The sequence below is a fragment of the Hippopotamus amphibius genome, chromosome 3, assembly GCF_030028045.1.
Source record: "Hippopotamus amphibius kiboko isolate mHipAmp2 chromosome 3, mHipAmp2.hap2, whole genome shotgun sequence".
Taxonomy (NCBI): domain Eukaryota; kingdom Metazoa; phylum Chordata; class Mammalia; order Artiodactyla; family Hippopotamidae; genus Hippopotamus; species Hippopotamus amphibius.
Genome location: NC_080188.1, coordinates 24,735,158 through 24,749,117, shown reverse-complemented (window position 1 = coordinate 24,749,117; position 13,960 = coordinate 24,735,158). Strand labels below are relative to the sequence as shown.

Sequence of the window (13,960 nt, the reverse complement as noted above, 5' to 3'; positions counted from 1 at the left end):
AAAGAAAGCAAAAAAAAAAGAGAGAGAAAGGAAAAAAAAAAACCCAACCCTCCTCCAATCATCACACCCTACACACACTCCACTGGAATAATCTTTATAGCTGTAACTCCAATTTCCAGTTGAAATGACATTATTTTGGGCTATTTGGATGGTGGGACTGAATGTAATTTTAAGTGTATTTTGTTTTTCTTCCATGACTTTACAAAGAGTGGTGATGAAGACGAAACTGAACATCTGCAACATGCAGTTGCTGCTTCTTGTTTTCTTGGTGTGGGACCCAGCCAGGTGAGACAATTATTTACTGTATTTGCTATTTTAAGTTCAGGGTAAAGGTGTGTTTTTTGAATGCCATCAGTGCAGAGGTGGCTTTTGAGAAGCTGAAGTATTTTGAAGGATCATTTCTAATGAAAACATATTGTACCAAGAAACAGAACTGTGAAGTGGCAGAGACTATTAAAAGTTCGCTGCTTCTTGTTTTCAGTGATAAAATACAAAAGCAAATACAAACATTTTCTAAAAAAATAAATCACGAAAGAAAAGAACACCCTTTGGATGGCATATTTTTGCAAGGAATTGAAGTGGTTGTTATACGCAATTATAATAACACCAAAGTTCAGAAGCCATCAGTTTTCCTTTAAGCTAACAGAAAAGCACAAGCTAAGATGATTTGAGTGTTAACAATTTTTTTCTTTCTTTTCCTTTTTCTTTCTTTTTTTTTCCCTTTTTTTCTTAAATGGTCTTGGCTCTTTTAGTCAACATAGAAAACCTAAATGATGTGTGAATCTGAAACCTCTAGGTGGAGGTAGTATACAACTTCACAATCACAAACAATAAAACAAAAGCTTGATTTATTAATCAACTTTTCATATTATTGATTTAGAGATCTTTTACTTCTAAAATTGTACCGTCATAAAAAGAAGTTACTTTGAAAATGTAACAAATTCTGTTTTGCCTATATTCTACAAATATGAAATTTAATTTCTGTGGTTTTCAATAACTTCATCTTAATTGTAGTCTTTTCTGATTTTTATCATCAGTGGGCATCTTTTATTAATTGCTTAAATTTAGGGTAAGGTTTTCAAAATGCCAAAGATCTTAAAACGTAAGATTCATAATAATGTCCATGTAACTATTCCTTTAAAAAATTAGTCTTTATGATTTTATGATACCTTTATTTTCCTTTAAAAATTTCATTTTCCTGTCTCAGTAATTGTCAAGGTTTGAAAGTACTTTCTAGAATTGAGAAGAAATCTCTTTATGAAGACTTATTTTTAACTGGAAAGTAGCTCCTCATTTAATATCTTAATATTGACTTTAGAAAGAAAACGTGACATGTGATTAAAAAATGCTTTCCAGTGAAAATCTCTAAGTGATACTTTATGACCATCTTAGAGATTGGTTTTAAAATTAGCTTAAGGCAATATAAAAACTTTTCAGGCTTGAGGTATCAACTAATTTGCTTACATAATTTTTAAAATGTTTATCTTTTTATCAGTATTTTAATATTTTCTCTTCTCGCAAGAGAATATTTGCTTGAAGTTAGTCACCAATTTTTTGATGTATTAAGACTACTTTTAGTACTAGCTGTATAATCATTTAAATGCAAATGAATTCTGTCAATGATATTTCACACAATACACCTTGATCAGAATGCAATTACATATAATCTTTGATTTTGAAGGAGTGAACAAACCATGGTCAGTTAATAATCCTTGAAAATCCTCAGTACTTAACCATATTTTCTTCTACCAGTTTTCTATTCTATATTTGACCAGTAATGCTCATGCCAGTATTTTATTCTATTATATAAATGATTCTTTTTTTGGACCAGTAATTTAAATCTCTGAATCATTCTGGAAAAAAAAAAAAATGGCAGTGAAAAGGGACATTCTGTTTTATACATCCAGTTGCTTCTGCACCAAATTGCTGGATGTCACAAAACCAGGTCTCTGGCTTTCTGATGGAGAAATAATGGAGGAAATCACTGTTTCTAACCCTCTTCTGGTGATATTTTAAGACCATTTATTTTTTCCGCAAATTTATCTCTCTCTCTCTCACACACACACACACACACACTCACACACAAAGTAGCTGGGCATTTTAATCTGTGGATGACCTCTCTCGCCCTCCTCAGAGACCAGTCAGGAGGGATGTTCCTCCAAGGCTCTCTGCAGCTGTGTGTGTGTTGCTGATCCTTTCAGAGCCCACCTCCACCTCCTGGCTACAGTGGAGCCTGGAACACAGCCAGCGGAGTTTCCCTGATGTCTATATTGCACTTGGCCATTGGGTGGAGGTATACCCAAAGTTAGAAAATCATCTTGGTTTAGAAGAGAAAAAGACAAAAAGAAAAGACATTCTGAGGAAGATGGAGAAATTTTGTGCCACCAAGGAGGCAATTTATTTTCCAATTAATATTCAAATCACTGAAGAATTTTTTCAGTAGTCCCTTTGGTTTTTGTACCTTTTAAATGCATAATAACATTACTAATAGTGTCTGCATGTGATAATCTACCATCATAATATATTCTAGGGAGTAGATTTTAGAAGAATGAATAGTTCACACAGAATGCTAAGTGGTAGAAATCTGAAATAATTTTAACATCAAACTTTCTGATAATCTAATATTTATTATCTATTTCCAATAGCATGTTTACCTTACCTACAGACATACTGGTATTTATAGAAGTGAAAAATAAAAAGGAGGAAAATGGGTGGCACTAATAGCTTAGAGAACCTTAAAATTTAGATCAAGGAAGAAGATCATGTTGGCACTTGCAAAACACGCATATGTATATATATCAGCTTGTAAAATTATCTGTTTAGGTTGGTGCTGGCTAACATCCAAGAAGATGAGGCTAAAAATAACATTACCATCTTTACAAGAATTCTAGACAGACTTCTGGATGGTTACGATAATCGGCTTAGACCAGGACTGGGAGGTAAAAATAGTTTTCCTTTTCTTAAACACTCACACAATAATGTCTTTAAAAGTTAAGGGTAATATTTATATTTTAATACATTTTATACATGAATGCATTGCCACGTATTAAAAAACAGAGGTAATAGAAAGTAAGGTGTATGAAGTCAACATTATCTCTGATTCCTTTTATATAGACATCATGTATTTAACATGCCTTTTATAGAATACCTGAAGTCATACAGAGCCCAGAGTTTGTGCATGAATAGTTTTTAGATTAGTTTACTTACAATGGCTAAGTTTTTCAAACTTAGAGTATGTGAAAGTGTGACCTTATTGGGCAGATATGCTTGTATAGTATCTTTGGTTTCCTTCACTGAAATTTGCAGATGCCCATTTGCACATTAGTACAAATATGTAGAAATGAGAAACGTAAAAATTTAAAAGAGTGTCTGCGTTGAATTTTAGCAAATACACTTATAAGGATTCTGTGATGGTATTTCTTTACATGTGCAGTGACGTTTCTAAAATACAGCACTGGTTTGGCATTCTTGAAACTTTCAAAGACATTTTGGATATACTCTAGCTGTAAGCCTAATTTATTGGCCTGTGGCACAGCTTGATTTGAAATTTAAACATTCATTCTCAACTTAGAAAAACAAATCTATTTTTATCCATAAAGGTAAAGGAAATAGGGCTTTGCTAATATTTTAAATTTTAATTATCCTTTAGCATGGTTGGGTGATACTAAGGAGATTAGATATAAGTAGGGTAGGTGTGTAATTCCTAAAAGGATTCTAAGTCAAAATATTATTACTCATCAATTCTAACATGCACACATTTATCAAATATATGTTATACTTATTAGGATGTTCACTTCAATAACTAATTCAAAATTAAGACGCATTTGTTGAATGCTTGGTACCGACTGAAGGTTTATGTAGTTAGCCTGATTATTACCAGGTTGGCAACTTTGCAATATTAAATTTCTTGAAAAGATGTATAGTGACTAAATGCCTGGATGTTTATGTCAATGCTGTCTTTGAAAAATATAGGAGGTTATTAATTCTAAACATATTTGGCAATTGTATGGTTTGCATCGCCCAGGAGTCAGAAAAGGTCGGAAAAGACCCAACTTGTTTTTAAATAATATGCCATTTAATTGATAGTAGTTTTGGGCTTGAATCCTGAGTGGTACCTCGCATTTCAGAGATGTGCTGGGGAGGAAGTTCAGAAGTATGATACATTGTATTTCTCAGAGATAATTCAATTGTTTAATATACACTTAGTCTACTAAAAGGGAAAACTCTAAGTCTGTGAGTCTTTTTCTGTTTTGTAAATAAATTCTATAATCCAATACAAAATAAAAAGTTAAAAAAGGAAAAACTAAAGGAAAAGAATATTTCCTTGGTAATTAACAGGTCTCATGACCATGAATGCAAGGTGTTGCGGTCCATGTAAGCATATACAGCAAGAAGCTAATGTCAGGCTCATACAGTAGAACTATGCCTAGCATGAGGCTGTCATAATTCATGATGGTGATTTGAGAAGTAGATTGCAGTAAGGCAGATATTTTTCAGAAGGCATAGATGTTATTATTTTTAAATAAATCATGTACTGTCAAAAAAAATATTTGAGCTAGATCTTGGATTTTGTCCGTGAGATTTTAGGAGAAATATTTACACTGTGGGTGTATAGTTGGGAAGTAAAAACTACCTGTGAAAGGACATGGGTGTTGCCATTTATCTCTTCATATCTCTTTTTAAACATCTCTTCTATTCTTTTTACTTCCATCATCAGCATTCGAACAGAGATCCTTGTCACTCATTCTGTAGGTTAATGCAATAGACAAAGTGACTCTTCTTGCCTAGTGTCTTCCTTCCCCAGTCCCTCTCTGACAGTGGACATTTGCTAATATCTCATAGTCAGGTTAGTTTTCTTTTAGTCAATACTTTTCATATATTACTCTCTTGCCTTGATCAAATACCTTTGATAGCTCCCCATTGGTTTCTGTAGACAGTGATGAGGGGTTAGTGGAAGGAGTATAGGTCTTCCATGCAGATGGACCTAGATTAGAATTTCTGCTCCATCTACACACCCAAAACCTTGCCTTGGCCAGGTAATCTCTGTTTCCTTTCATTTTTTCCCCTCCGCCACCCCCCTTTCATTTAAGAGGCTATGATGGGGATTCCCTTGTTTGTTATTTGTTGCTTTTCCCTTGCTGCTTTTAATATTTTTTTCTTTGTATTTAATTTTTGTTAGTTTGGTTAGCACATGTCTCAGTGTATTTCTCCTTGGGTTTATCCTGTATGGGACTCTCTGTGCTTCCTGGACTTGGGTGATTATTTCCTTTCCCATGTGAAAGGATACAAATGAACTTGTCCACAAGACAGAAATAGAGTTACAGATGTAGAAAACAAACTTACAGTTACCAGGAGGTAAGAGGGGATAAACTGGAAGATTGGAATATAGATACACACTACTATATATATAATAGATAACTAACAGAGACCCACTGTATAGAACAGGGCACTCTACTCAGTACTCTATAATGGTCTATATGGGATGAGAATCTGAAAAAGAGTGGATATATGCATATGTATAACAGATTCACTTCACCGTAAACCTGAAACTAACACAACATTGTGAATCAACAATACCCCAATAAAAATTAAAAAAATAAATAAAATGGCTATAATGTATTTCTACTTTATAGGGTTGTTGAGAGGATCACAAAACAACAGTGCACACACAGGCAGATGCCATATACTAGCAGTTAAACTCTATCAATTTCTTCCCTCCTCCCGTAGCTTCCTAATTTGACAATCAAGGTTTTTACAGTTTACTTTTCTGGCTTCATTTTCACTCTGCCACCCATCTATCCTGGACTTCAAACACATCTATTCACTTTCTGTTGATAATGCATTCACATCTTCTCTCTTAGCCTTTGATCATATTTTCTCCTCTTACTGGTCTCATCTTCTCTGCTGATCTAAACTTTTCTTGTGAAGAACCTCAGCATGGGTTCTTTTTAGTAATAATCTTTCTTAAACTGAACTGAAGCACCCAGATTCAATTTTCTCTCTGTTGAATTTCTTTAGCAGTTGTTGGCTCTGTATCTCATTTGATACTTATTATGTGCTATCTTGGATTATTTATTACCTTTTTATGTGTCTCTTGTTACCTTAACAAGATTGTAAACTTATTGAGGCAAGATATTGTATCATAAATCCTCTGCACTCTCAGTAACTAAACATTGATTTGCATATGGTGGCCATGAAATAAATGTTGATTGCTTGATTAACTTTTCTATGACCAGTTAATCATCTGGAAAATGGGGCTACTCACATCTGGCTGACCTTTTAGTTAGGAATATTGAGATGATATGTTGTGCATCGTGCTGAAGGAAGGTGGTGTGGCTGAGTGAGGAGAACCTAACTTTAGACTATGGAGATTTACGTAAAATCTCAGATTGGGTACTAAGCAGTCTTGTGACCTTTCAGTACTTTCCCTCTCTGGGGCCACATCTGTCATCTATAAAATGGGATTACTATTACTATTCTTAGGGGTTTTGATGAATATTAAATACAATGATATATGCAAAGGATTTAGCACAGTGACTGGCATGTAGTAGAGAGTTAATACATAACAATAACTAAAGACTGTGAAAGCCTTTGTAAATACACTGATGTAAATTTCAGTTATTATTATGGTTTCTTCTCTGTCCAAAATTCTTAGCCTGAATGTTCATATGTCATTTCAAATAGAAAGTTCAGGGAAATTATTTGTATCTTTATGTCATAGAAATTAATAATAAGGGGAAAAATAGGTTTGATTCAATTTAATATATCAAACTGAACATTTCTATTGATGGTTAATCTGGATAATTAATCTCAATTATTATTATTTTTCCTTTGTAATGTCAGTATAAATGAGTACATTGGAAAGAGCAATCTGTTTTTTATTGAATTAGAAAAATTGTTCTTTTCACCTGGCTCTGAAACTTACTAGATCTTATTCCAGACAAGTTACTTAGACATTCTGAGCCTTGGTATCTTCTGAGGAAAAAAGGGAATATTAGCATTTTATCCTGAGAGGAGGAAGATAAATTGGGACTTCTATAAATGACAAGGATTATACAATACACTGAGTGACAAAATTTTAAGGTATTTAGTAATTAGTTATGGGTTTTATTTTTTCTTCCAGTTTTATTAAGGTTTAATTGACATATAGCATTCTAAACTTTTAAGGGGTACAGATCTATGGGTCCTCTTTAAACTGTGGGTCCAATCACACTACTCAACTGCTCAAAATCCTGCAATGGTTTCTACTTCAGTCAGAATAAAACACACACTTTCGATGGCCTCCAAGGTCCTGCTTGCTCTGTCTTCTATTTTTTCTTTGACCTCACCTCACGCAACTTTCCTTCTTGCTAAGACTGCTGCAGTCACACTGGCTTCTTTTCTGTTCCATGAAGACACCAGGATACTCCTTGGAGCTTCTTCCCTGACTGTTCCCTCTTCCCTGGATATCCATTGAGCTCACCTTCTCAATGAGGCCTACCCCGACCAATCAAATAGATACTACAACGTGTTCATCCTTTAGCAATACTGATCCTTCTTATCCCCTTCTCCTGTTTTTACCTAGCACTTATTATTTTTTAATATACAGGATAATTTTTAATTGTTTAATATTTATGTCAGTTGCTTACTTTGTCTCTTTTGCTAGAATTCAGGCTAATCGAGGTTAGGAATTTTTGCCTGTTTTTTGTCTGGTTCTCAAGCACGTAGTAAGCATGGAATTAAATATTTCTTGAATGGATTTTAATTGTATTCATTTATTTTATTTTATGTTATTTAGTATGCTCCCATGAAAAGAATCCAGTGTGGAACTTACCTTATCCTTACAATCGTTGGAGTAATTATCTTTTGATTACTGTACCGGCCTTTTGCTGTTAGCACCAGCATATTAGGCTGACTTCTTGGTGAACAGAAACAATTACTAGACCAATTGTTCCAACTCTTGACTTATGTCAGCTATGATTCTGCCTTGAACTAACCGTGATTTGGGGGATTTTGGGTGATTCATTTATCCCATTTGTGACTTAACTTACTCATCTGTGTGAAACTGGAAAAGAGGTTCTACTTACCCTGTTTATCTCACAAGGATATGGTGTGGTTTAAATACATTAAAATTTTTTAGAGAGCATAACGTGGCATACAATTGATAGGTGTTAGTATTATTAGGAACAGCAGAGGAGAGTTCTTCCAGGAGAACGTCATCTTAGAAGGTAGTATCCTTGAAAACATGCCAAGAAAATATCGGTAGGTCTTGTGCATTTGGTTGGCTTACTTCCTTGTAAGTCTGGAAACTTATCTACCCAGGCCATACATTCAGATTAGCTAGAGCTTATAACTGAATCAGTTTCTCCTTTTGTCTTTATTTTAGTCATTGGAGCTAACAGCTCAGGTACCACCTATGGGTTTTCACGTTCCATAAGAGGTTTTCAAAATTTTAACTGAAAAAACAGAGCAACATTTGTTTTTTGGACCGTATTTATAGGGTCACTGAAAAAAATGAATGTGTAGACAGGCCTCGTATATTTATGACAGCTAACATTCACAGTGCTCCACAGTGACAACGATTAGAAATGACAAGGCTTGGTATCTAAATTATAGATTCAGTCTGGAAAATCTAGATTGAGTACCATGCTTAACTGCATTTTGAAAAGCTGTTTCAAGGAGCCTGTCTAGATAGAATGTTTTCCCCTAGTGCTCTTGTTTTGTCCTTTCAAAAGTTGAAGAAGCTTTATGCTTAAAGCCATGAAAAACATGATGTCAGATTATAGACTTAGGGTCTGAGGGTCAATTTCCAACTTCACTCTTGGATATTTTTCTTCAGGCTGTAGAGAGATGGATGGTAACATGTTTCTATGAATTTTACTACTCTCAATTTTATAAAAATAAAATATAGGATATTCAGTGGGCAAAAATTAGCACAAAAAATCTGGTCTCTTGCAGAACCTAAGAGGGAGTCTGACCTCAAAATAGCATCGTATGATTTTATAAAGAAGTGGTTAAGATCAGTGTCTCTGAATACCTACATTTTTGAATTTGAATTCTGTTGCCACACTATATGAACTACAAAACTTTTCACTCAACCTCTCCTTGCTTTGGCTTCTTTCTTTGCAAAATAGGGGAGTAAAAGTATATGACTTATTGGTTAGTTAAGGATTTAATTAAAATTTTTTTGAAGTGTTGGGCAAACACAGTAGGAACTCAATACTTGATATTATTGCCGCTATTGTTGGTTCTACTACTACTTCTACTATGAATGCAATAGAGGCCATCACTCAGTGCTTCCCTTAATTGATAAAAGCTGTGACTTCTAAAAGGGGATAAATGTGTGGCACATATAACCCAGTTTTAAAGAAAGGATATATTTGTATGTTTCTCATGCTATTAGCTTCATTTTTTAGCACACCTTTGTATATGTACAGAATCTCTGAAAACAAAACCAATCACAAAAGAAATATGTCACATTACTGTAACATATAACAATTGGCATCATCCGTTCATGATACTGAATTTGCTTATAAGAACGAAATCATATTTACAGAATGAAAACCTTACTATGTGACACATATGACAATTTTAGGGACATGAAACTAAAAGTGTGTCCACCATCCTAGCCTGGGATGTGCTAGGAACTTGAACGGCACGAGCTCTGGGTCTTGCAGCTACCTGGGTGCGTGCCTGCTGCTGGACAGCATTTTATGAGCTGAGGGGTGGGAGAGGCATCAGGAAGGCGATAACACACCAAGAATGGTCTGAAATCTCTATAAGGAACCGAAAGGGGCAGGGGATAAGCAGGTTGTGTGCCGAGCAGAAAAGAAGTGGCTGAGCCCTTAAGAAGTTCTTGTCTCAGATGGAGGCTGGGTAAACTTCAAGTAATGGTCCTCTACTTAAAAGCTGTGATGTTTGGCGTTCTCTTCCTCGTTCAGCAGCTGTGATTGGGGCCGATGCTCCTGAAGAGGCCTGAGGCAGAGGAGAATCTAGTCTCCCTTCCCTCCTGACCCAACCTTCTGAGGTCTCCCAGTGCACCTGGAGTGGGATAACCTTCTTAGGCATAAGAAGATGTCAGAGCCTTTTTCATACTCTGCCACCAGATCTTCTCTACCCACTTGTGTTTGCCTATAGGTCACAGGAAACACCAAGTTTGATTATTTCATGAGCGAGAAAATAAAAATAAATTGGGATGACTTCACAAAAGTGTGTAAATAGCTTTGGGTACATGTGTAAATAATGGATATCAAGTTTTTTTTTTTTTTCATTTCCACTTTCTTGAAAATTATTTTGTGGGAGGCATGAAACGTAGAACACAGGAAGGTACTAGGTGTCTGAAGTGGGATGCTGTTTGGGAGGCTGGAAACTCTAGGCATGGACTTCCTTCATAGCATGGGCTTCCTCACAGTGCATGCTTGCTTAAACTAGAAACACAGTAATGTTATGTGCATACTTCTGTATTCTTTTTACTATTTCCAAGCAGACTAAGAAACATCTTAGCGTTTCTGTGCTCCCTCACTCTAAAGCTGTGTGTTGCTTGCCCACTCTGTCAGGGAGTGGTGCTAAGACTGGCTTCTGCAGAAACGGTTAGAGTGAGGTTTTGCAGAATTCTTTCTCAGTTTGCTGTTTTAATTATATATATAGCTTGTGATTATTTTATAGGAAAAGCATACTGAGTGCGTACATGGCAGCAATGGGTTGTGTTAGATTGGTTGGTGACACTTTCTTCCCAAACAGCATCTCCTGCAAAATTCAAGGGAACATCACTGAAGTGTGTGACCCAGAGAATACTATTCATGTTTTAATGAACTAACACTAAGGCTTTTTTTTCATGTTTTGGTTAATAGCAGCTTCTTCTCTCAATCGTTGCTGCTAGAGAGGCCCTTAGTCATAATTTTGAAGGATTGTTATCTTTGGTCTTTCGGGCACAAGCATGCCCCACTCACTCCGTTGTTTTCTTGCCAGCTTTTGAACTCAGGTGCAATCAACATTTTTCATTTTTTCACCCCTTAACACACAGTGGATAAATTGGACCATAGGCGTGACTGATCTATTTGTGTTCGTGTTACTTTTTGATTGCTACAGCTCAGTCATTTTGTAGCAATCTATATTGGTAGTGGAGATGGCCAAGTGAACAGCTTGGCCAGCCAGCAATTCATTACTTTTTGATGTGTTAACATGAAAAGAGTCAAATGAAGTGATTCTAGTAGTTTGTTCTCTAACACATGTGTACTGAAGGCTTATGAGGTGCCAGCCACTCTGCAGGATATAAAGATGTACAAGGTGTAGTGTTTATCCAGGGCATGAAATCCCTTGGAGGGCAGATAAGGTAGGTACAGTGTGATTCTCAAAATAACTTGAAACAGTACAAGACCTGTTCCATTATAAGAACATGCTATTGAAATATAGAGAAGAAATCACTTTTACTTGTATCATACAATTGGAGTTAGCCAAGTTCTGTCTCTATAAGCCTAGTTCATTCATTCCATTGTTCCTTACCAAGGGCCAAGGATTTGCTGGTCCTGCTGTAAATGCTGGGAATACTCTGCCAAACAGGACCGAGTCTTTGCAGAAATTCATATCACATCATATTTTGGCTCTTTCTGCCTCTCAGCTATCTTAATGTTGGTTTCTTCTTTCCCTCCTAAATTAAGAATAATGTATAATTACCCTATGTTTTTATTTATTGAACTGTAAGTCTTTTCTCATAAAGGGAAAGTGATTTCTGATATATTTACTGCCAGGCTGAGAATTGTGATATCTATAGAAGAATATAACATCCTGAGGGCATGTCTTTCTGTGTCTGTAGCAGGGGTGTTGAGAGTATTAATGGTAAGAGTGGCATTCCTAGAGGTAGAAAGGTAAGTGTTAATTCCAGTTGAAACTTCTGGCTACTCCTCAGTTCTCTTTCTAAGGAAAACTTATTTCCTGCTTTATCTTAATTGGTTTTGAGCTACAGATGAGTTAAATAGTAACTAGACATGCACTGTGAAATAAACAATAAATGACATGAGTTGTAATATCATGAGGATTTAGTTTGTTTCCTTGTAATTTTAATGTTTTTGACCCAACACAGAATTCTGAAAACTTGTTCCTAACTTGAAATACCCTCATTCCTCAAGGTTCAGATCTTATCCTTTAGGAGCAAGTTATCGTAAGTATAAAATTAATGTTTAAATCTAAAGAGATTTCATATAGAAGCTCATCACATTAAGGATATCAATTTATAAGATACATATAGATCCCTTCAAATTCTCCACTGGGTTTTTGCATTTTAAGTAACTTACATTAGGGTACATTTGGTGTGTATGTATGTTATTATACCTTTTTAACAAATTAAAAAAACTAGCATATGGAAAAGAATGAGTCCATCTCCATCTTAATTTAATATGAATTAAGTGATGTCAATTTTTATTTAGTTTTTACATTTCTTTTTATTTAAATATTTAAAACATACACATTAAAAACATAAAAAATGGTTTTGCATAAAATTCAAAAATACAGTACTCTGTTATAAGAATATTCTTTCTATAAATATCTTTGTTAAGATTCAGGATGGTAGCTCCGTTTTAGGGGAATAAATGCAAAATGTAGCACAAAGATTGTGCCAGTAGTATGTGTGGCATTATTCTTTCTGTATTAAAGTATTTCAGGGTTCTTAGAGGCTATGCTCAGTCAGGATATTACTAAGTTGATTTAAAACATAATAAAGGAAAAGGTAAGGTTTTTTCCTTCTGATATAGTATCCACAGGGAAAATATGTCAAAAAGAAGATACTGCTATCTTCAGCTATTTCTTGGAGATGGTTAGTAATTCATAAAGTCTATGAATGTTTGAGGAATATGATATAATGAGAAGTACAATTGGATCTTGTCTATGGAGTAGAGGAGTAGTTATGCCACAATGTTAAGGAAGGTTGAAGAAAGGATAAAAATTATAAATGCCTCCTAAGAACATTCCCAAACCCATTGTCTAGATTATGTTTTGTAGTGGTAAATAAGTATCTTAGTAAGTACTGGGAGGGCATTTGACTTCAATTAAGAACGCGAAAGAATCAGGAGCCTTTAGCATGGGGGGGGGTGTGTGTGAGCAAAACTTTGCTGGACAGAAGAGAACTTCAGACTTAAATTGGAGGAGTGGTTTGGAGGAGGAAGACAAATGTCATGGAATGTTTTAGAAAAAAGGCGAGAGGCTTCTGGTTTGCTCCTATTTACTCACGAGAAGATTTTAGATTTTGAAGCAAAAACGATGAGTTACTGCTGATATATTTGGGTTGGAGTGGAGGGTCCACATTTTTTCAATTATGAATTTTTTGAAGCCTTTACAAGAGAAATAAGCAAATCAGCCATAGGCAGAGAATTAGGGTAAACGGAACAAATTTGTTTTTGTTAGCATGATTGCATAAAGAAACGTTCCAGTTTCTCAAGAATGGAAATAGTGGGCTAAAATGCTAGCCAGGTTTACAAGGAAGGTTAAAGTTTTGGATGCCAAGAGAAAGGAAGTCTTAATTAAAAGAAAATGGAATTGCAAGACTGGTGTTCATGTCTGGTAGAGGTGAATATGGGAGGGTATATTTAATTAGTTATCTAGGGCATGTGAGAGAATAATCATTGAAGCAAAAAATGTGAGGCTGATGATGGTGCATCGTAGAATAGCAAAGGACTCATCCAGCAGCTGTTAGAGGAAGAGAAACCCTAGAATCTTAAGATAATGAACGGGGTGGGTTTAGGTGGTAAAAATGTCATAATGGAATGGGGGTGAGTGTAGAGCCATTTTAAAGGGAGTTGTCACTAGAGGCTTACTAAGAGAACAAAGTCCCTTGATAACTAAAAACTAAAACTGAATCTCTGTCTATCATTTGGAGTAGCTTTTGCTTTAGTAATGATCACAGAATTACTGGATCAAAGAGAACTAACAAGAAAATAATACATTGAGCCGTATGATCAGTAGTGCTTATATTACAGTGTGTTGCCATTTA

The 13,960-nt window shown here is 35.2% G+C and overlaps 1 protein-coding gene across 3 annotated transcripts in view; it reads left to right on the top strand.

The window, feature by feature from the left end:
• The first annotated feature begins 212 nt into the window (after nucleotides 1–212).
• Nucleotides 213–13,960, top strand: part of GABRA2 (gamma-aminobutyric acid type A receptor subunit alpha2) — a 119,940-nt gene continuing 106,192 nt past the window's right edge. For 2 of the 3 annotated variants that reach the window (XM_057727566.1, XM_057727564.1), the window contains exons 1-2: nucleotides 215–285; nucleotides 2,824–2,939. In XM_057727566.1, coding sequence (XP_057583549.1) covers nucleotides 215–285; nucleotides 2,824–2,939 — 187 coding nt within the window. Of the gene's footprint in view, nucleotides 286–2,823; nucleotides 2,940–13,960 lie in introns of all 3 variants that reach the window. The other variant, XM_057727565.1, reaches the window with a different exon arrangement.